Consider the following 23,642-nt stretch of genomic DNA (forward strand, 5'->3'; position numbering starts at 1 on the left):
GCCGCTGTGCTGAACAGAAATCATGCTACAAAGAAACCGTGGTCATCCAAAAATGTTATTCATCTAAGCAGTATTCTTTTAAGAGGGATTCTTTCTATTCTGCTAAATATATTTTAATTTAACTGATCTATTGTTTATCAGTTCAGTTTTCAATTAACTCAGATCTTCCTGGTATAATAGAAATTTGCTATATGGACAAATCTATCTTTTTATTGGCTTTATTTTTTTACAAGACTCATTCAGTTTCTTTTAGGTATTTTGGTTTGGTATGTGGAAAATGAAGTCCATGAATAGGTAATGTGTGAAGTGGGCTATATTTCACTAGGCGAAATAACTTTATGCTAATAACTCAATGGTGACACTTTGTAGGAGATTTTCAAAAGCGCTCATCATTGGTCTAACTCTGCTTCCATTGAAGTCAACAGGCGTTTTGGGGACTGAGGAAGCTGAGTTAGGCCAGCATTTGTGCTTTTGTAAGTCCCGACTAGCACACCTTTGACACGTTACGACTAGAGAGAGGAAGTGTAGCCGAAAGTATAACAAAGGTAATTCCATACGGGCTGTAGCTATTAGGCCTCCATATCATGAATGATAGGTATACATCATCTAGGGTCACTGTGAGAAGAATGCTTATCACTGGTAATTAATAAACCTGCAAATAAAAATGTGTTACGCATGCTCAACCCCGCTACCATCCTCTTAGTGGTACATAGTTTGCAAAGATAAAATGGTGTGATTCCCTAGCTACACCCTCAACTGCTCATGTGCTGCACACATGTGGGAGTGCATTTCTGCCAGAACCATTAACCAGTCACACTTTGCACTTCGTTTAAACAGATACATTATGGATGCAGGGTGGGAGAAAGAGTTATATAAGCCCTTTCCTCTTTCCCTGCACACATATATTGGAGCAACCATACTTTGTACTCAAAACATTAGTTAGCCAACAATCTTTTATACCCATTCTAGGTAGGTTTCAGCAGCAGCAAACCCCTCATACCTTTCTGATGTTACACGGATCCTTTCACTGTCACTGGAATTCAAGCTTTCATTCTTTTCATGAAAGTACCTCTCCACACACTGCTCCTCAAACTCGTGAAGTTTCTTTAAGTCCTCATCACTCAGGTAGAGTTCTAAACAAATAAGATGATAGCTGGTACCAAACATACTGACAGAGAAATTCATTTGTCCTACTTTACTAAAAAAGAAAGAAACTGTTAAAATATATTTCCTTTAATTTCTTGAAACTGTGCTTATATATGGAAACTAGTGATGTGTGTACATTCCAAACGTGTATATGTGCTTTATAGCATCTTTCTCAATCCAAGGAAAGAAAGGGCAGCTGATATAAGCCCTCTTGCATGTTGACTCATTTTATAAAAAGATTTGAAAATGCACAGCCAAATAACTCATCTTACAGATACTTTTTCTCTCCAATATTTTCATGCGCTATGTTTATATAGTTATACCTAATACCCAATACTTTCCATTATACGACTTACTTATGAGGCTCTTCTTTCATATGACTGCTCTACCTTGTCTCAAAACATTCTAAAGAGAACTTACACCAGCTATAGCAACCAGGGCTCTTTACACTAAGGGGGGGTTCGATCTAAGGTACGCAACTTCAGGTCGAAGTACCTTAGTTCGAATTACTTACCCGTCCTCACGGCGCGGGATCGACGTCCGCGGCTCCCCCGTCGACTCCGCCACCGCCGTTCGCGGTGGTGGAGTTCCAGAGTTGACGGGAGCGCGTTCGGAGTTCGATATATCGCGTCTAGATGAGACGCGATATATCGAACTCCGAGAAATTGATTGCTACCCACCGATATGGCGGGTAGTGAAGACGTACCCTCAGTGTGATAGGTGGTCATGGAGTTCTTTTTCACTTAATTGCTTTCAAACATTCATATGTATACAAATATTAACCAAGGGATATTGCAATACATATTTAAATGTACAACTCCAGATACATGTAACAAGCTTGGCATGCTTTGAGACTATTCTTACAGCAGAGCAATAAAAGATTTTTTCACAAAATTGGTCAAGTGTAAGCTACTGCTAAAACATGTAAACGATATCAAGCAATTAGTCAGTCTCCGGAGAACTTCTCTTCAGGATATTTCACTGTTTTCTTCTCCACATCTTCCAAATTCATTTTTTTCCAGCAACTCCAAAGTGGATTTCAACGCTCCAGAGATATGTTTCTTCATGTATTGGGATTCTCAGATTTAGGAACTCTAATATCTCCGTTCACACAATGCATTTGGCAAAAATTTTCTTTAAAAAATAGACCTAAATTCCTTTCACTTGGTCTTCAAATTCTCTTTTGCCATTGTCTTTAGCAACTATACTGCAATGGACAGCATTTGTCAGCAGTTACCACATAGTGGTGTCTGAGATACCATAGTTTCCCACTACACTGTGGTAACTGTGCGGAAACTGTGAGGCAATGGTTAGCAACGGTTGACATTAAAAGATTTTATTGTGTCTTTGTAATACATGGTACATCCTCTATTGGAGTACTACATTCTTCTTTGCAGTGGCCTGTACTCAGTAATCTAATAGGTCCTTCCCATGATCTTTCTGCACTTGTCTGGATGATTCCACTTACCATGCCTTTGTATATGCATTCATTTTCCACTGGGTGGCACTGTTTCCCTATGTCCTGGGTAGACACTGATCTACAGAACTTTAACTTGATGCAGAAAAAACTTGCTAAGCTGTTTTGGATGTAGTTTTGCTTTGTAAGCAAATTCAAATACCTGAAATAACTATCTGAAAAAATGTGTGAAGCCAAGTCAATAGCCTCTTTATTCAAAAAACCTTAAAGTGAGCCAAACAGCTCTTTTAGGTTTTCTGTGCCCTACAAACAAGCTGTCCCATGTGCCAGTTTATTCACTTCTGGCATGCAAATATTCCAGAGGAACATTACTACTTCAAAGGAATGATGCTGCATCCTTCCACAGCACAGGAGCTGAAACAAGGAGTAGCAGTGAAGTGGTCAAACTCTGACTAGTTAATCCTGAATATGGAGTCAATTACCAGTTCTGATCATGACTGATATCTTTAGGGATACATCTTCAGCACAGCAAGCACAGATTAGCAATAACCTGGGATGTGTTTGTGAAACACCCCGTTATAAGCATAAAGAATGCATACTGCAATGCACTGTATTCCAAAAAGCATAAAAGTTGTCCATTACTGTGGAGTAGAGAATCCTGGAGCTAAGTAACATCAACATTGGTGTCTAATTTAAAGAGGATATTTTGGATGTGGGCAGGAAACTACCTAGGCAGGAACTTCCTGTTACTTATATTGTTCATTTGCATAACCAAATCTTTTGAATAGTTTCATTTTATGGCTTCTTTAAATCTATAAGTAGCTTTTATTTACTCACGCTGAAATAGGGGTCATCAAATATCATGCTTCTTGTCATAATTGCCTGATTGCTATAGCAGCCAAGAAGGAAAACTCCACCTGTGTATAGCACTGCACCATAGGTCAGGTGCATGGGTCAGAAATTGCATTCCCTGAAGAATCAGGCATAGATTCCTGACCACTATTAACTATTAGACATCTCTGTCTATTTAGGTATTTATATGGCCTCATCATACACTATCTTAGAACGGAATCATTAATGGATTTTTTCCTCTCAATACTGAGTATTGTCTTCCTGGGTGAGGTTCAATGGCTTGTATTATGCTGGAGGTCAAACTAGATGGCCATAATGGCTTTCAAATTTATAAATGAAGGTACAATCCTGTGAAGTAAGGACATTTTATCCCAATATTACAGATGGGGAATTAAATGACTTGTTCAAGATCATGCAGGAAGTCTGTGGCTCAACTGGGTATTGAACCCAGGAGTTCTCAGTCTCAGGCCAGTGCCATATTCACTAGAGTACTCTTCTGCCCTAAGTTGTTGGCAGTAACTACATTTGTAAAGCCCCAGACTTGTATTGCTGTTTGCACCTGGGGCACATTTACGTGTGCATGTGTAATGTCTTACAGACAGAGTTGCTGGCGCGTGGGTTCACTGTGGTGAAACAGTCTGCAAATTGCACAGTATAGATGGGATGCTGGGAAGTTGGTGAAATAAATACTATGTATACTGGGAATGGCAAGTAGTGTGTAGTCACTGAAGGGGACCACTTCCAGTATGGGCCCAAACAATGTTATTTTAATTGGCCTATGTGCTGTTTCACACCTTAATTTCCTGTGGTGATACAAATCTTATATCTCCTATCTTTTTTTTTAATAATGTAACTGAAATATAGGCAAAAGGATGTTTTAAAAGTAGTAACCAAGTTTGGGAATCCTCCCTTAAACCTGGATCTTAAAAACGTAATGGCCAGAACTGCTGATCACGATAATAATATGTCCAAGGCCATTGCATATGGTATGTACAGTAATAAACTTGCAATTCATTTGGTTCAGGAAATAGCAGAAATAAAATCAGGGTTTAGCAGAATGCACTTTGGAACAGCTGGTACCCATCACCCAACTCATATCCAAACAAAGCAGTGAGATGGTTATACCAGCATTGCAAAAACAGTTAAGCTATGGTGGGCTATCCTAGAGGAGGTTAGCCTCCAAGCCACGGTTCAGACAGTAAGTTTGTTGTTAATGTGTATACAATTAATAGCCACTAATGTGGTCCTAGGAATATGCTGCTGAGTAATACATCTTAAAAACAAACAAAAAGAGAAAGAAATATGATTAAACTGAAAAAGTTGTATCTATAAAAGAAAAAAGTGTGGAATGTAGACTTATTCTGAGCAAGGGCGTGCAACAATGGACAAAGTATGCATTCATGGTAGCCTTGTAAATATTTAAAATATGCAGCTAGTAGAAAAGAGATAGTAGGGCAATAAGCAATATGCAAGAGATAACATAAGTGCGGTGAATGAACAGCTTGTGATCTGTGTCGAGATTGTTTCCCAGAAACTAATGAACCAGTTACAGAGCGTGTGATACAATGTAGAATAGAAGGCACATGTGGCAGTTTGTTTCAGAATGTGCATATAAGCTGATTAATAATTTTATACTCTCTGTGTGGTATACTTTATCCATCCCCACATGAGTCTTATCAGCTCCATATAGTTTGACTGAAGTCTTGGGAAACGAGTGGATAAGGTCTCAGGGGCTACCAATTGGATATGGTCTCAAAAGCCATGCTAACATATCCCTGAGTGGACAAGGTGTCAGAGGCTACCCTAACACACATGAATCAGCAGGGGGGTGGGATGTCCACAGGAAGGAAAGAATAGCAGGAAGCCTTACTGGCCCTTGAAACAGAGATAATGAACTTTGGGGTGATATGATGGAGCAAAAAGACATTTGAGTTGTCTCTCACTTGAGGGATTCAAGGGTCCAGAGCTCTTGAAAACACAGAACATTTGATCCTTCAACCAAGAGGGTTGAAGTCTTTGGGAACCAAATATAGGTGAGGCAAAGATTGTATCTTGCTGAAATTAATTTTTAATCTTATAAGTGTATTTTTACTTTTGTTTGCTTGTAACCCAGTCTACCTTTATTCCTTATATTTGGTATCACCTACTCCCGTGTCCTTTTGTTAAATAAACTTGGTTTCATTTTACTATAAACCATTTCAATGTTGTGATTGAAATAAGAGTGTTGTCAAACCCCAGTTAAATTAGTGAGCTGTAGCGTATTGTCTCTTTAAAGGAGCAAGGAACTTAATAATGTCTGTCAATGTTCCAGGAGAGGACTGGTCAGCACTGGGGGATTCAGGAGTTGGGGTTCACTGACTGTTGCCAGCAAGGAAAGGTTTGGACTGGCAGAATCAGGGAGTTGCCACAAAAATTAGCAGTACCAAAAAAATCTCACTTGCTCAGACAAAGGGGGTAACACTGTAACACACAGTTCTGGGAACCTCAGCAGATTGTCACACCAGCAGATGATATGGGGGAAATTCAGAACTGGGGAGGTGTTGGGCTTACTCTGCAAAAAGTAACTGGATGGTGGAAGCCAGGGTGTGACCTGCATACTTGTATGTGGGCTGTTAGCATCAGGGCTGTGAGGCACAGCAGCATAGCATACAAGGCACCCAGAGTTGCAGGGCAGGTGGTGACACAACCCCTTCCTGGTCTGGGCTGATAGCCAAATTAGGTCTTACAGTACAAACCTCAACAAGTGTCCCTTTCACTCTCAAGCCCACCAACAAGGCGGTGGAAGGCTAGCAAAATATCCCTATCGCTTAGGGATTCCTGTAGGCCCCCCAGCAGAAGGCCTGGAAAACTTGCCCTTTGCTTACTTAGTCCAACATCGCCTTCCTCTTGATCCAGCTCATTTGTGGGACGATGGTGGCAGATGTGGTTTATGAGGAGGCCAATGTGGCTCAGAATGATGAAAGGTGGTGGCAACCATGGCTTCTCGTAATACGTCATGATGTAGCGGTAACGGTTGTATTTCCAGAGCTTGTTTGATATGGATTTCATATCATAATAAACATTACTGTAAAACAGAGAGAGGGGAGAAAGAGAGAGGTTCATGTGAGGAACACATGATAACACAAGATGCCTGTCTCCAGATACACTGCACTATTGAAACAAAGGGCCCAATTCTAAAATGGGGTAAATCAGTTTAGCAACTTTAATTTAACAAAGCAGCAGCAGGTAGAGGCAGACAACGCACAGAGGCTGACATTTTCAAAGCTGCCTCACAGATTTGGACATCCAATTCCCATTAAAATTAATGGGAATTGTGCATCATACCCACTGAGGTGGCTTTGAAAATCTCAACCAGAGTGTTTCAAGTTCCCTCCTCCCTGTCAAATAATCTCAAGAATTCAACATTGCCTGAATATCTGAACTGGATTAAATGTCGGAATCAGGACTGGCAGCCTTGGAAATGGTTGTAACAAAACAATGCTGCAGAATGGAAATTGTTCTTCAGTACTGGTTCCTCCACTTCCCTCTCCATGCCTCCTTCCACCAACACCCTACAACAGGTGGCAGCAGTTCAAAAGACTTTCCTGCAAAGGGTTCTTTGGGGTCAGTGACACTGCTAAAGTTGGCACTGAAAAACCATCCAACAGTTTATTGTACAACAACAGGCCAATGCTCTGGAAATTGACCTTCAGTCTTGAGGCACAGCTTTCATTTCAATCTATTTATAACTTCCTTGTCACACCTGGCTCTTGAAGACCCAAAAGTGAATCATAACAACACCAGTTCTGTTTTTGAGAGAATAATTAGATGTACTGCTAAGTCTGTACTGAGGATAACCAATTTTTGTCCAATGAGAAAGAAACCAAACTGCAGAAATGTTGGGTTTAGCACATCATTGCTATTGAAGATTTAAATATAGAAATAATTCACACTGCAATTTCACAGCTATATATGAAAAAAAATCCATGCCTTGCCACAATTTCAGCACAGGAATTTCTGTTTGGGAATGGAAACAAAGATGGATGTTGATCATTCAATTGCCTTGAACTCTAATCACTGCATTTCTTCAAGTTGATTTTTTTTTTAATCTATGGCTGAGAATAGATTTGAAAGAATTTCTCCACTGAAAAATTGAAACTATAGAATAAAAAAACCTAACTGTTTAGAAGGTTTGGATTGTTCTTCACTGTATTTCTCTTTTGCATTAACAGTCAGGAGAAACTGACCTCAGTGCAATGGAGGGGTCTCCAGGAAGCCTCTTATTAAAATTCCACCACCAAACTGGAAGAGAAATTGAGGTGATTACTCTGTCTTTGATGGCACCTCCCATCTCTGGATGCAAAGGATGCCAGATATGATTTACCTTATGATTCTTAAAAATAATTATTAAAATCTGCATTTTTTATTTAGGGTGGATTAGACTGCACCAAAATGACAGAAACCTCCACCTGTCTACAAGCACATGTACACCCTGGAAGTTAGGGGTTTATCATGGTCTAAATGGGGGGACTTTTGTTGGAGTGTCCTGTAGAAATATCTGTAGGATAGCCACTGGTTTGGTTTTGCAACGACATATCATTGGTACCTACTTAAAGAAAGCAATCAGCAAGTTGACCATGATGATGTACTGTACAAAGAGGTATACAGCTTGGAGGAATGGCGTCAGGAAGGACCCAGGAGGGCAGTCTTCATTTAATTCACAAGCTTCACAGAAAGGAAATGAAAACCACAGTTACCACATAAATCAGCATAGCCATGGTAGGTTAATATTTAATACGTGTTTCATTCTAGAAGGACAGATCTCATCTGGTGTAAAGCAGGGAAACCTTAGTGACTTTAGAGGATCTGTGCTAGTTTATACCAACTGAGGAGTTTTCCCTTTGCTTTTAAGAAAAATCTTAGACCTCTTCAAATCACAAATCAACAAATGTTTATTTGTTACAGGTTTTTGTGGGGGGCTGTTTGGGTCGATGGGGGTTTTGATGTTATGAGTTTAATTCTTGCTGTGGTGAAAAGGCTCTGCAGTATTTATTCAAGATGGTCAGATTTTGGATTGACTCTAAGGTGCCACAAGTACTCCTGTTCTTTTTGCGGATACAGACTAACATGGCTGCTACTCTGAAATCAATCTCCTCCAGAAATTCATTCCAAAGCAGGTTCTCCTGAATGAAAAATGCTTTGTCACTAGCTCTCACATGCTCTGTCATGGGCTTTGTGACTTCATTTACAAGGTTACATTTGAGGCTCTAAAGCTGATTTAACAAAGATCCTAAAGGGAATATTCTCCTTTCTGATCACGCATGATATAGCCAGATAACATAAGATGCACACTGAAACCAACATGCTTTGAGGAAGTATGGACTTTATAGCTGGCCCAAGCTGTATGGCCCAAATCCAGCAAAGCACTTAAGTGTATACTTAACTTTAAGCACATTAGTAGTCCCATCAAGATCACTTACCATCTATTTCTCCAGCATAGACCTCACCAAACATCATCCAATAGGGTTGGAATACAATATCTCGTGCGAGAGTCCAGGTGGGAGGCTCTTCTGGGGAAAGGATCGCCTTTCGTGATACCCCAAAACTCAGCAACACTATTGCCATCATAATCACAATATAGAACATGTTTGCTGTCTGCATGGAAAGATGAAATACAGATAGCTGTATTAAAATAGCGATATTCATTCTGAGTGGGACTACAAATCACAGCTTTCACTTATATGTATTTAAATAATAATAAATGAAAAGTAAATGAATTCTTTACATTGGTCTTCATGGCTGAGGATGATAGGGAGATTCCCAAACCTGAGCCATTCTTTTTAGGTGACAAATCTGAGGAATTGTGCCAGATTGAGGTGTTATTAGAGGAGGTTTTGGAATAAATTGATAAACTAAACAATAATAAGTCACCAGGACCAGATGGTATTCATCCAAGAGTTCTGAAGGAATTCAAATGTGAAATTGCAGAGCTACTAACTGTGGTATATAAGCTATTATTTTAATCTGCTTCTGTACCAGATGACTGGAGGATAGCTAATGTGACACCAATTTTTTAAAAAGGCTCCAGAGGTGATCCTGGTAATTACAGGCCTGTAAGCCTGACTTTGGTACCAGGCAAACTGGTTGAAACTATAGTAAAGAACGGAATTGTTAGACACATAGGTGTACATTATTTATTGGGGAAGAGTCAACATGGTTTTGTAAAGGGAAATCATGCCTCACTAATTTACTAGAATTTTTGAGGGGGTCAACAAGTGTGGACAAGTGTGATCCAGTGGATATAGTATACTTAGATTTTCAAAAAGCCTTTGACAAGGTCTCTCACAAGAGGCTCTTAAGCAAAGTAAGCTGTCATAGGATAACAGGGAAGGTCCTCTCCTGGACCAGTGGCTGGTTAAAAGATAGTAAACAAAGGATAGGAATAAATGGTCAGTTTTTGGAATGGAGAGAGGTAAATAGTGGTGTCCCCCAGGAGTCTGTACTGGGACCAGTCATATTCAACATACTCAGGAACAATCTGAAAAAAGGGGTAAACAGTGAAGTGGCAAAATTTGAAGATGATACAAAACTACTCAAGATAGTTAAATCCAAAGCAGACTGTGAAGAGTTACAAAGGGACCTCACAAAACGGTGTGATGGGGCAACAAAATGGCAGATGAAATTCAGTGTTGAGAAATGCAAAGTAATGCACATTGGAAAACATAATCCCAACTATACATATAAAATGATGGGATCTAAATTAGCTGTTACCACTCAAGAAAGAGATCTCAAAGTCATTGTGGATAGTCCCCTGAAAACATCCACTCAATATGCAACAGCCGCCAAAAAAGGTAACAAAATGTTGGGAATTATTAAAAAAGGGATAGATAATAACACAGAAAATATCATATTGCCTCTATATAAATCTATGGTCTGACCACATCTTGAATACTGCATGCAGATGTGGTCGGAACATCTCAAAAAAGATATATTGGAATTGGAAAGTGTACAGAAAAGGGCAACAAAAATTATTAGGGGTCTGGAACTGCTTCCATATGAGAAGAGATTAATAAGACTGGGACTTTTCAGTTTGGAAAAGAGATGCCTAAGGCAGAATATGATAGAGATCTATAAAATTATGACTGGTATGGAGAATAGGGTTGCCAACCCTCCAGGATTGGCCTGAAGTCTCCAGGAATTAAAAATTAATCTTTTATTAAAGATTATGTCATGTGATGAAATCTTCAGGAATACAGCCAATCAAAATTGACAACCCTAGACTGGAGAAAATAAATAAGGAAGTGCTATTTACTCCTTCTCGTAATATAAGAACTAGGGGTCACCAAATAAAATTAATAAGCAGTAGGTTTAAAACAAACAAAAGGAAATATTTCTTCACACAGCACACAATCAACCTGTGGAACTCCTTGCTAGAAGACGTTGTGAAGACCAGGACTATAATGTGGTTAAAAAAAGAACTAGATAAATTCATGGAGGGTAGGTCCATCAATGGCTATTAGCCAGGATGGGCAGGGATGGTGTCCCTAGCCTCTGCTGCCAGAAGCTGGGAATGGGCAACAGGGGATGAATCACTTGATGATTACCTGTTCTGCTCATTCCCTCTGGAGCACCTAGCATTGGCCACTGTCAGAAAACAGGATACTGGGCTAGATGGACCTTTAGTCTGACCCAATATGTGCATTCTTATGTTTTTATGTAATATCATCATTTCTTCAGGAGAGGGAAGTCCAGGTTTTATTTCCATAAATTGGCTTGGCCTTATTATCCCCTAGAGGTGAAATTCATGCCACCTCAGAGAGCCAGTATGAGGTCTACTGATCACTCAAGTCCTTCTTAGAATGCGTAAGTGGCAGTGGCGGCTCCAGGCACCAGTGCTCCAAGCACGTGCCTGGGGCGGCAAGCCGTGGGGGGGTGGCCTGCTCGTCCCTGCGAGGGCGGCAGTCAGGCTGCCTTTGGCGGCATGCCTGTGGGAGTCCCCCAGTCCCATGGATTCAGCGGCAATTCAGCGGCGGTTACGCCGAAGACGCGTATCCACCTTTTCATGCTCTCTGTATGTGTACATATATCTCCTCACTATATGTTCCATTCTATGCATCCGAAGAAGTGGGCTGTAGCCCATGAAAGCTTATGCTCAAATAAATTTGTTAGTCTCTAAGGTGCCACAAGTACTCCTCTTCTTTTTCTAAGGTACTAAGTCACTGTCTGCCACAGGTAGAGAGGATTTGTTTGTTTGTTTTTTCCTCGCTGTTTATCAGAAAGCTCAGCTAAAATGCAGCCTTTCTCTGAGGAACCAAGAGAAAATTTATCTGTGGATAAATTCAAATAATGAACAAATTAGCAAAAACTGTGCTCTGATCATGGACAACTTACCATCAGAAAGAGAGGCACAACTTGTTGGTAAAATACTTATGAATTATTAGTCCCGCTCTAGACTGGCCACCACTCCCTTTTGTGTCCATTTCTGAACTTTACTTGTCCATCATATTAGGTGCCATAAGAGCAAAAATGCTACCCTGCAGTCAAATACTCACCATTTTCCCAATCATCATCAGATATGGGCCTGCATGTTGATTTACAGCAAAGAAGTCAAGGAGCCGAGCATACCAAAATATTATATCCAAGCAGTAAATTAGCCTCCCTACTGTTTGAACAGGAGGGTCAGCCCAGCGTAAGCCAAAACCAGTCACAAACAGGATGATAGCTATGGAATCAGTGAAGTTCCAGTACTCATAAATCCACACCTTCACCTTTTGGCTGAACTTTCCTGGCTCTGAAATAAAGATCTAAAAAGAAAGTGGGAAAAAAAAAATAACGGAGGCCAATAAAACCCTCACCCTTCAGTCCTCACCCTGTCTGAACCATCAATTGGTACATGGAAATACTTGATTTATGGCAAGTTTTTACAGTGAAAGTTCACAAGGTCAGTGCTCTGCAATTCCATGATTGCTGGAATTTGAAATGAAACAGCAATGATCATAGTGCTCAAGAACCCCTCTTGCCACACCAAATAGGTTAGTTCTCTCTATTGAGAAATGAATTCTACTTCTTAATTCATTCACTGAGGAATATATTCCATAGCAGAAAAGAGCAAGCAGTATACAATTGTTAAGCATGTGTATTTTTTTGTAAACAAGTATGGGATTTGTTTGGAGGAGAAATGGTCATGACCTACAGAAACCCTTTCAAAAGCCCCACAGTCATGGAAAATACCAGCCCAACCCTGCTGACATGAAAGTAATTAATGTGTTTTAGTTTAGATCTGAAATACAAAATAAGGTCTTTGTATGCCGATTCTGAAAAGGGAATGTTGGAAACTAGGAAGGTAGAGATTGAACTGTTTGCTTCTTGAACTGTAAGGGTGCCCCAAAGGGATTTTCAGCTTCACTAAGCAAATGTGTGAAATGGAATCTTTGGAAGACCATAAATAAGACCTTTACACATTGCACGACTGAGGCCAATTATGCACTGCTATGGAAGATCAAACTGATAAGGAGCAAATAAAAGAGAGATTTTGAAATGTTAGGCCCTGATCCTGCAAGAATTTACTCATATGAGTATCTTCATGTAAATGACAAATCCCATTGAACTCAGTGGGACTACTCACATGTGTATAGCTACTTACATGAGTATTTGCAAAGATCAGGCCCTAAGGCTGGAACAGTTCCTTGATACAATCTAGAGAAACACTTCTGCACAGTCAAACATAACAAGGCCCTGAGGAATCAATCAGTTGCATGTGTAAGACACAGTGTTACTTTTCCAGTAGACCAGAACTGGTATATGGACTAAGAAATTCTCCTGTAAGTCCCGTTTAATAGTCTTGATTGACATGTTTCTGAACCCACAAACAAGATGTGCCATAGCACAACTGTGGCCTCTGAGACGCTTGGTGTTTCATACTGTAATTTTTTTTTAAATCAGATAACCCTTTTGTGTCCTTTTGTCATTTTTAACCTCATATCCAGTCATGTAACTTCCACATCTGTTCCAGGATACGTCTACACTACCCGCCAGATCAGCAGGTAGTAATTGATCTATCAGGGATCGATTTTATCATGTCTAGACACAATAAAAATCGATCCCCGATCGCTCTGCCATCGACTCCAGAACTCCACCGTGGCGAGAGGCAGAAGTGGAGTTGATGGGGGAGCGGCAGCAGTCAACTCACCGCCGTCCTCATGGCCAAGTAAATCGACCTAAGATATGCCAACTTCAGCTATGCTATTTGCATATCTTACATCGACCCACCCCCCTAGTGTAGACCTAGCCCCAGATTCCATTTTCTACTCTAGATTTGGACCTCCCTTTGAAAGCCTTAATGTCCTCTTCCTCTTTTTTGCAGGGGTCACACTTCAAAAGTTTCTTCTGCTGTGAGAGATAATAGTGTTCTAGCAGAATTCTCTACTTTCACTACAAGGAATTGTCTCAAATTGGTAAAATATTTAAAGGTATCCACTACACTTCCAACAGTAAGTAAAGCATTCCAACATAATATTAAAAATATTTATGGTACTTATTTTTATTTTATTTATGTTTGTTTTTTGTCTGTCTAGCTAATACTACAGTCAGATGAAGAGAATTTTAGATTATCTGTCTAATCCCATAAAATAACGTGGAAAACATGCCACTGTTTTCGTCACTAAAATCATGTATGGCTTTGGAGTGCAGATTGTACTTATTATAGAGGATCCAATTTCAGTAATGTGTTTTTTTCACCTAACAGTATATTTGTAGATGTTTCTGTGTGTGAAGTGCCATATTGTCAATTTGGGGAGCTAAAGTCCTCTATGTTTCCACAGAACATAATGCAGTACAATCCATATTCCATTATCAATTAACCAGTGGCCTAACCCAAGATTTTCAAAAATAGGTGCCTTGATTAAGGCTGTTACCTCCATATTTAGTCATCTAAATAGGTTTATTAATTTTCAAATGTGCTGGGCACCTACCAGTTCCCATTAGAGCTCGTAAGGAATTTTTTGACAACTGTTTTAATTGAAAAATGTCAATTTGCCAAAACCAAAACTGTTGACATAACATTGGTTTCGATATATCTCATGACTGGACAGGTGGGTTTTTTTAAAAAAGTTTCAGAATAATTTAAATGTTCCATTGCAACATTTTAAAACAAAAAAAATCAAATTTTCCAGTTTGAAATGACTTTTTGTATTGAAATTTAAGCTAATTAAACTATATACATGGAGAGATACCTATCTCAAAGAACTGGAAGGGACCCTGAAAGGTCATTGAGTGCAGCCCCCTGCCTTCAATAGCAGGACCAAGTACTGATTTTGCCCCAGATTCTTAAGTGGCCCCCTCAAGGATTGAACTCACAACCCTGTATTTAGCAGGCCAGTGCTCAAACCACTGAGCTATCCCTCCCCTTCATAAACTGAAAAGTGGTGTGGGTTTTTTTGTTTGTTTTTTAAAGGAGGTCAACATTGAAATGAAACATTTCAAAATAATCAGAATGAAACATCTGACCCAAACCAAAAAAAAAAAATCAGTTTTTGGTTTGTGAAAATTTTCAAGATTTTGACTTTTTGTTCCAATTTGGGAATGTAAAAATGGTTGAATTCTCAAAAATATTTGAGGAGCATGAAAACTATTTCCTGCCAAACTATTGTTCCCACTAGCTTAGGTGCCTAAATAGGGATTTAGGAGGCAAAGATTAGTCACCTATTCTTAGAAACTCAGTCCCTAGTTTGTAATTAACTAGGACCACTGAAAAGTAAAGATCATACATATTTCTTCTGCTAAACCCTTTGGAAAGGAATCAAAGAATCTGCAGTCATTATCATTTGTTCTCTAGAGATGTAGAGTAGAGAGAGTGGAAAAGGAAGAGCTCACCTCCCTGACTTTCTCAATGGCAGTGGTGAAAATGTAGATAATTACAAGCCACTCTTGCACGCTAGGCCTGGGTTCCATCTTCACCAGCACAGTATAAGTGAACAGCATGAGAAATGCCAAGTATGCCATCTGCAGAACACATAATACACATTCCATATGCATAGGTAGCTGTGACAAAGAAATTAGAAACTCTCTAGACACACAGCTAAGAGGAAAACCAGGTGTGCTGTATAAAGAAACAAAATTTTGTCAAATTAATGGGACACTATCAAGCGCTTGATTCTAAAAATTTCCATCAGCCCTTCAGATTGCTCTGCCCTTCTGGGAAATGTCCTCCAGAGCTTTATCATCATTATTTTTTATTATCTGTATTACCATCCCCCCTTGGGAATTCCACTCATGAACTAGGACCCCATTACAGTAGGTGTTGTACAAACAGAACAAAAAGACAGTTCCTACCCCAAAAAGCTTAGAATCCTAGTAAAAGACAAAAGATAACAGATGGGTGCAGACAGAATGATGGGGAAGTAACAAGGAAATAATTAGCTGATATTGTCTAAATAGACCAGACAGACACAGAGTGAGGGAAGGGGTGTAACACATAAGCAGAGTGAACAATGTGATGGCAGCAAATGTCATGTTAGTTCTGAGAGACCAGTTTTTTTGTGTGGGGGGAGGTTGGGGAGGAGGAGTCAGTTAGGATGGGATCAGGTAAATGGAAAGAAAAGTGAAGGGAAAAGCATGAGGGGGACAGGGCAGAGGAGATGGGGCAGTTGTGGAGTGAAGTTGAGGTGAGGAGACTGTGGCTATGTCTACTCTTGGAGCTGGGGATGTGATTCCCAGCTCGAGAATGAGAAGACATACTCACATGAGCTCTCATGGGAGCTAGCACACTAAAGAGAATAGTGTAGCTGCCATACAAATGTATGGGTTTCTTACTCAGGGTGGCTAGCCCATGCTGCCACTCACCGCTGCCTGTGCTACCGGGGCTACCACAAATATTTTTTAGCACACTAACTCATGTCTACACAGGCTGGGAATCACTCCACTAGCTCCAAGTGCAGACATAGCCTGTGAGGGAGGAGAAGGGTCGGCATAAACAACTAATCAGCACAGAGCAAAGAAAGCAGGGAACATGCTACTGTTTTGCCTGGCACGTCCTACAGGATGGTATTTCTGGATGGCTGCTCTCTGCAGTTGTCCCCCAAGGCCACAGGTGGGGGGAAGGGTCCAACTGCCCCCAAGATGTGTGGGTGGCTTGTCTCCCCTGCACAGATCTATGTCCAGGAGGGAGTTGGGGGAGGAGTTTTGTTTTACTCCTTCCCCTCTCTTAGTACAAGAGTCCCTGCTTTGGCTGCATCTTTAAAAAAAATGGTCTCTTTGGTTTATTGCCAAAATATTCAAGAGAAGACATGGTAAAAACTACTTTTCCAAGTTATATGCAGCACACATTCAAAAACCACAAAGGCTCCAATCCTGCAATTTACAATGTGCAGGCAAAATGCTGCAGCTGTGCAGAACCCCACTAAAGTCAAACCAATGTTATGAGCTCATTCTGCTGGTTCTCGAGACCTAAGATTTGTACCTACAATTAATTGTGAGGATGAAAAATGGAGGCAGGATCCACCTTCCGCCTCAAGAGTGGCTGCATTTCAGTGGTAGGTGAAGTGATTATTTTATATACATATATATTTTGTTAAAGGTTTAACAGATGCTTGAGGCAATATTAATATCTAGTTATTCTTATTGCAATGACCAACCGTATGAAACCAGAACTTGACAATTGGGGCATTGTAGAATTCATAGACTTTTCTAGTCCTCGGAAGGCTTCCGTGCGCACTGTTGATGGAAAAGGTCTGGCTTTTGTCTGGTTTCTCGGGTCCCCTTTCTGCATCATAATCCTTTTTCAAAAGGAAACAGAGTTTTAAAGTCAGACAACATGCTGTACAATGAGTACAACAATTCAGCCACATTAACAGAAACACAGGGAAACTTGGAAAGGCAACTCTACAGTAAACACTGTGTGGTATATGCAGAAACAATTAGCATATCTCAGTCACATGCAGTTGCAATTGTCTTTTGCAAGAAGCAACACCAGATAATATTCTTAGCATTACACTTAACTGTGAATAAACAAGGTTCTTTTGTTTCAAAAGGGTGGTCTTATGGTTACAGCACTGGACTGAGAATCAGGAGATCTGAATCTATTCCCAGCTTTGACACAGATTTCCTGTGTGACCTTGGGCAAGTCCCTAAATCGCTTTGTACCTCACTTACCCAATGTGTGAAATGGGGATAGTAATAATTCATAATCTGATAGAGATGTGGTGACTATGAATCCATTGATGTTCACAGGACATTCAGATATTACAGTGATGAGCACAACAGAACAGTTCTAAAAAAATTTGGAATATATAATGAGAGATAAGAACTAAAGGATTGCAAAATTATTAACCTGGGGAATTTATTGTGATTTGGACAATGTGCCTGATTAAGGGAGCATGAGTGAGTCAGCACCATTCTTACACAGATCTGGGCACATAGGCAGGTCCACTTTGCTACCTCCAAGGAACAGATAGGCAGAGCCCTGCACCCACTGACCAGTGTAGATGAGCAGGCACAGGAGGGAAGTCATAATTTGCTGGTGGTATTGGCCCTCGATATATTACTACCCACCACCAGCCCATACAATTTTCTTAAAGTCTTAATAATGGCTTCTGCCAATTGAAGAAGAGAAAATTGTCCCATGAGAGGATACAACTTCTAGTTTCAGCAGACTGAAGTATAATTTACAACAGGGGTCGGCAACCTTTCAGAAGTGGTATGCCGAGTCTTCAATTATTGACTTTAATTTAAGGTTTCGCGTGTCAGGAATACATTTTAACCTTTTTAGAAGGTCTTTTTCTATAAGTCTATAATATATAAGTAAACTATTGTTGTATGTAAAGTAAATAAGGTTTTAACATGTTTAAGAAGCTTCATTTAAAATTAAATTAAAATGCAGAGTCCCCTGGACCGATGGCCAGGACCTGGGTAGTGTGAGTGCCACTGAAAATCAGCTGCACGCGTGCCATAGGTTGCCTACCCCTGATTTACAACCACATGTGAAAAATGCACTTGTACTGAATCTGTATATCCTGGAACTCTCCTGTGGCTTTTTTATATTGTTGTTCATCTCAACTCAGTTCCAGAAAATTCATAGCTAATCTTTCCAGTTTATGGAAAAAGAATGAACACTCAACACTCGATAAATGATGAAGCTAACAGTAGTGCTTCTCTAGAAAGGAAACCTTCTTGTCTCATTCAAGTCAGATAACACTCACTCTACTTTGTTCCCTTTACGTGCCTGCAAGGGGTCCCGGCTGCCCATAATTATAATTGGCCTTACCTCTGAATTGTAGCTGTTATCTAACCAGTAAGAGGCCTTTTTGAATTGACGTTATTATTCAGACCCTGCAGGGCACAAGTGCATCCACATTCTTCTGCCTCTTAGAGAGAAACACTTCAGAATTGGCATTGCCATGTCTGTTGTGTTTCTGAGGAAGTTCTGGAGAAATTTATTTTATTTTAGGCAAATTGAGAGTTAATTGTGAAAGAAACGTCCCAAACATTTCTCTATTTTTATGGATCATAGGTGAGGCTGGGAGCACCGTTGCCTTAATAATTTCCTATTATAAAACCCTCTTCTCAGATGCTTTTAACTTTGCCAGACTTAAACAGTTCGGGTTGAAATTCTCCATGAGAGGTATCTGATTCAGGCTGCAATATTATGGAAAATTTCAGCCAAAATGGTTCAGCCATTTCCAAAAATGAGACTAGGGGAAAAAATTGCCAATGATGAAAAATTCTGGTAATCTTTTCTGTGAAGAGCTCTAGTAGTCCCTTGCGTTGGAGTAGGAATTTGAAATTTGACTGGGGGTGGCCTGTGTGTCAGGGATGTGCCTTTTACTGTCCCTATGAAAAGCTGCCTAAATTTGGCCAAATTATAAGTACATGCTCAGGAGAAACTTCCTAGATTTCAGCAACAAAATTCCCAGAAGATTCTGTTCACACTAGGCATGCTACAGCCAGGGGATTTCCTTACAGTTGCAGCTTTGAGCTGCTGTGAAATGTGCTGGGTCAGGGCACCTAAACTAATAAAAAAGAAATTATCTCTGCTGTGCTGTCAATCATCGAGGGGCTGAGACAGTGTGGAGGACGATGTTCCCTGATTCAACCAGGCCTGCGGAGAGAGACATGGGGAGCAGATTGGTACAAGGGGATTGGGAGAGATTGGGACTGATTGGGCAAAGATATTTGGACTGTGAGCCAGGGAAGGTAATGGGGGATGGGGGAATGGGAACCAGTAGGTAGGTGGGAGGAGACTAAGGCTGGATGAGATCATGTAATTCCAGCCTGTATCATAATGCATAGGCACAAGAGGACCAAATTAAGGTTGCACGGGCAACCTTAACACTGGCATTTCTAACTTTTGAGCACTTGACTTTAATAATGGAAGCAGCAAAGAGTCCTGTGGCACCTTATAGACTAACAGACGTTTTGCAGCATGAGCTTTCGTGGGTTTACCCACTTCTTCGGATGCAAGACTTGCATCCGAAGAAGTGGGTATTCACCCACGAAAGCTCATGCTGCAAAACGTCTGTTAGTCTATAAGGTGCCACAGGACTCTTTGCTGCTTCTACAGAACCAGACTAACACGGCTACCCCTCTGATACTTGACTTTAATAATGTTCCTCTAACATTTTTGTCTGTGTGAAATGTACATATATATATATACACACACACACACACACACACACACTTGATATATAAATAATACATACATTTATTTATCTATCTAGATACTTATATGGCTACTATCACCATATAAACACCATAACCATGCTCCTCACAACAATGAAAGAATTTTATCCTCCCAATACTGCTGTGAGGTAAGGCGGTATTACCTCAGTATTACAGATGGGGAAGTGATTCACAAGATACATTAAGTGATTTGTCCAAGGTCACACAAGAACTCTGTGTCTAAGCTGAGAATAGAACCCATGTCTCCTGAGTTTCAGTCCAGTCCCCTATCCTTCCTAATTCTTCAGGAATATATATTGTTTATAAAGTGATAGAACAGATCTTGCCAGACTTGCCTGTCCTTGTTTGGGGAGAGAGAATCTGGATGGGGGAAAATGTGTGCCGTGTTGATTGTTCTTGTGGACAGATCTGTGGCCAGCTGCCTGGGTAGACTGATTTCAAATTGCCACCTTTTTAAATAGCTGGAGGATCCCATCCACTCCAGCACCAGCTACCCAGGCAGCACCTTTCATTTATTGTCCCCTTTCCAGTGTGTTGAACCACCAATTCTCTGCTAGCACCCTCCCCGCACAGGCCCAAGGCTGCTGTACAATGTGGGTAAAGTCTGAAAATGTCCAAACTCAACCCCAGACTGGGAAGAGCCTTTGGGAAAGAAATTCCAAAACTGAAATCACTTGAACATATGTTCCCCCCAAACTCTCATCCATTCCTTACACCCTCTGCCCCATAGTCTTCTGTGTGTGTGTGCGCGCCAAACTTACTTACAATGAATGGGACTAGTTGAAGAGTGAAGTCTTACTCACATTGAACAAGGGAGATGGTAATAAGCTTTCTAATCTAAGTCTTATAACCATTGTAGCATTTTAAGACAAAAAGCTTTCAATGGAAAACTACCAACCCAGATGTTATCCCTGTTTTGTGAAAATAAATGCTTAAAGGTGATGCCAGACTAACCAGAGACAACTCATCTTTAATGGTGGATGGGCTCTGATCACTGTGATGCCACGTGAACTGATGAAAGTCCTGGAGCTGTGGCACATGGGACATTTCTGCCTTGCTTTTAAACTCCAGCATCAAGATGGTGGGAGGCAGAAGAATACTTAGAATGACCTAAAATAGAAACACAAGTCTGAGGAGGTTCATTCAGCATGCATGCTGTCTTTAATGTGGGACTGCATTAGATTAGGACAAAACCTAGCTACATGTAAGGAGAAAGTATGCTTCAGCATAATTTTTCTCTGTGGGTTTAGATGAGGCACAAGTCAGTGAGTTTACCTTAAACCAGGAGTTCTTCCGCATCTTCAGGCGTCCCATCCACATATCAGTTAGTAACATCTGTGTGCAAGTGTGAGACACAAAGGTCCGCAGCCCCACGGACACGGCCAGTTTCAGGCAAGTTGAGTTGCTCCAATTTTTCAGCTCGGAGGTCAGTAGCTTCATGGCCATCTGCTCATTCTGTTTGAACGCATTATCCAGCACATCTAGGGCAAGCTGCCCAAATTCACTAGGACAGACAGAGAAAAAAGAAATCACCATCTTACAGTATGGAGGAACAACCACAACTGAAAATGATCATGAGGTCACATCTCTAGTTCAAAAGCTTCTTTCACATGTGGTAAGATATGAAATTGTATTAACTATGACTTCCCCATATCTTCACACTGTCTCAGCATTGCATCCAGAGGAAAAATAATTCAGGCAATAAATCTAAATCTCTCCTCCTAATCTCAGGTTTTCCTCTACATTCCTGGTCCCTGATCTTTAATTAGCCTCATTGTGTGGTTTCACACACATGCCATATAGTTCAGCCTATTATTTCATTCAGTAATGCACTTGCCAACATGGTACACAGGCACTGTGCTCAACTGCGTAAGCAGCCTCAGACTGAGTCAGATCCTAAGCACCTCTCAATGGGAGTTGAAGATGCACAGAGCCCTATAATTGCATGTAAACAAAGATAATAATTTGTCCTTGAGCTCGGAATCTGCTCCATTATGGCTATGAAAGTACAGGACATTACATCAATAAATGTCAAAGTGCACTACCTGATTAGGGAGCAGTTGTACATTTCCTGATTTCATGATACAAAAACCTAAATACTGAATATTTAACAGGTATTCAAAGAATGAAACTAAAATTTAAAAATTGGAGGACATAATAAAACTGCTTGGGCTCTTCAACAAAGTAGCTTCTTTGAGTCACTCAGCTATGAAATCAGCACATTTCTCCTTTAGGCCTTAAATAGACTAGGATAGGTGGGATATTAGTACATGTTAAGTTACACATATATACTAATACATTTGAAAAGCCTTATGTAGACCTGGCCTTAACACATGCTAAACTATTCAAGTTAAAGCCTAAAGAGAAGTTTAGGCTTTAACTTCACCAGTTTAGCTTGGTATTAAAGGCAACTGTCCTTGTCTACTTCAGACTTTTCAAACGTGTTAGTAAGGCCTGGTCTACACTACGCGTTTAAACCGGTTTTAGGAGCATTAAACCGATTTAACGCCACACCCGTCCACACTAAGAGGCCCTTTATATCGATATAAAGGGCTCTTTAAACCGGTTTCTGTACTTCTCCCTAACGAGAGGAGTAGCGCTAATATCGGTATCGGATTAGGGTTAGTGTGGCCGCAGATCGATGGTATTGGCCTCGCTCTGGACAGCAATCTGAACTCGGATGCAGTGGCCAGGTAGACAGGAAAAGCTGTTTGTTCTATCAGCGCTCTGTTACAGAAGACAAAATTCAAAATCATTTTTAAAAAATCTCCAGACAGACGCCATAGCAGGAACTCAGCTCACTGCTGCGTGACAAGCGTAACGGAAAGCCAAAGAATCAAATGGTCACACAAGTGGGGGGACAATGCTATGGTAGCCCAGGAAGGCTTAGCTAATATATACTAACATCACTCCTTTAAATCCTCATGTAGACAAGGTCTTAGTGTGTCTCCTTCATATATTAAACTGAGCAGATAGCAAAAAGTGTTTCTTGTACATTTCATAGCATATGCAGCCACTGATCTTACAGGTTAGCTGATGGAAAGAAAAATATCTAACTATTCTAAACACTGTAGATTTTTATTAACTGTAGTGAAGGAAGAACTCCTACTCTGAGTACTTCTTCAGTTCTTCCGAGGTGTCATCCACCATGTTGCTCTGTTTGGCTTCACGTGCCATTGCTCTATAGAGTTTGCAAGCCACGACTGCCTTGACCATGGCTTCCTCTCCATGCTGCCAGAAGAACATTGCCATCTTCTGTCTCTTCATTAACACTGCCCAAACCAAGAGGTCATTATAGGGGTAAATAAAGCCAGCTGACTCATGGTCCTCTAAGAAGCTGAGTTCATCTTTTGACTTCTTCCTAGACTTATGAAAAGCAGTTGACTTTTCCTGTAAAACAGAAAAATCTGAGCAAGTTGCTGCATCCTGAATACATGTAATGCATTATTAATTTGGTTGTTCCTCGGTCATTATATAGATAGGACATTAGAAGAATTGCTAAGATAACATTCAAAATATGAATATAAGCAGTAGCTTGGATCAACAAAAGCAAAAAATGCACTGAGGAAATTAA

General features: G+C 40.4%; 1 protein-coding gene across 1 annotated transcript in view; it reads right to left on the bottom strand.

Moving 5' to 3' along the window:
* TRPM6 (transient receptor potential cation channel subfamily M member 6) overlaps positions 1-23,642 on the bottom strand; it is a 125,542-nt gene that overhangs the window by 37,730 nt on the left and 64,170 nt on the right. Inside the window, exons 16-25 of the mRNA XM_045022164.1 lie at positions 23,178-23,458; positions 21,344-21,572; positions 21,023-21,178; positions 17,026-17,166; positions 15,266-15,394; positions 11,947-12,198; positions 8,875-9,049; positions 8,005-8,119; positions 6,280-6,479; positions 1,001-1,133 (exon numbers count right to left, since the gene is read on the bottom strand). Of these exons, the coding sequence (XP_044878099.1) occupies positions 1,001-1,133; positions 6,280-6,479; positions 8,005-8,119; positions 8,875-9,049; positions 11,947-12,198; positions 15,266-15,394; positions 17,026-17,166; positions 21,023-21,178; positions 21,344-21,572; positions 23,178-23,458 (1,811 nt within the window). The remainder of the gene's footprint in view (positions 1-1,000; positions 1,134-6,279; positions 6,480-8,004; positions 8,120-8,874; positions 9,050-11,946; positions 12,199-15,265; positions 15,395-17,025; positions 17,167-21,022; positions 21,179-21,343; positions 21,573-23,177; positions 23,459-23,642) is intronic.

This window comes from Mauremys mutica, chromosome 6 (assembly GCF_020497125.1).
Source record: "Mauremys mutica isolate MM-2020 ecotype Southern chromosome 6, ASM2049712v1, whole genome shotgun sequence".
Classification (NCBI taxonomy): domain Eukaryota; kingdom Metazoa; phylum Chordata; order Testudines; family Geoemydidae; genus Mauremys; species Mauremys mutica.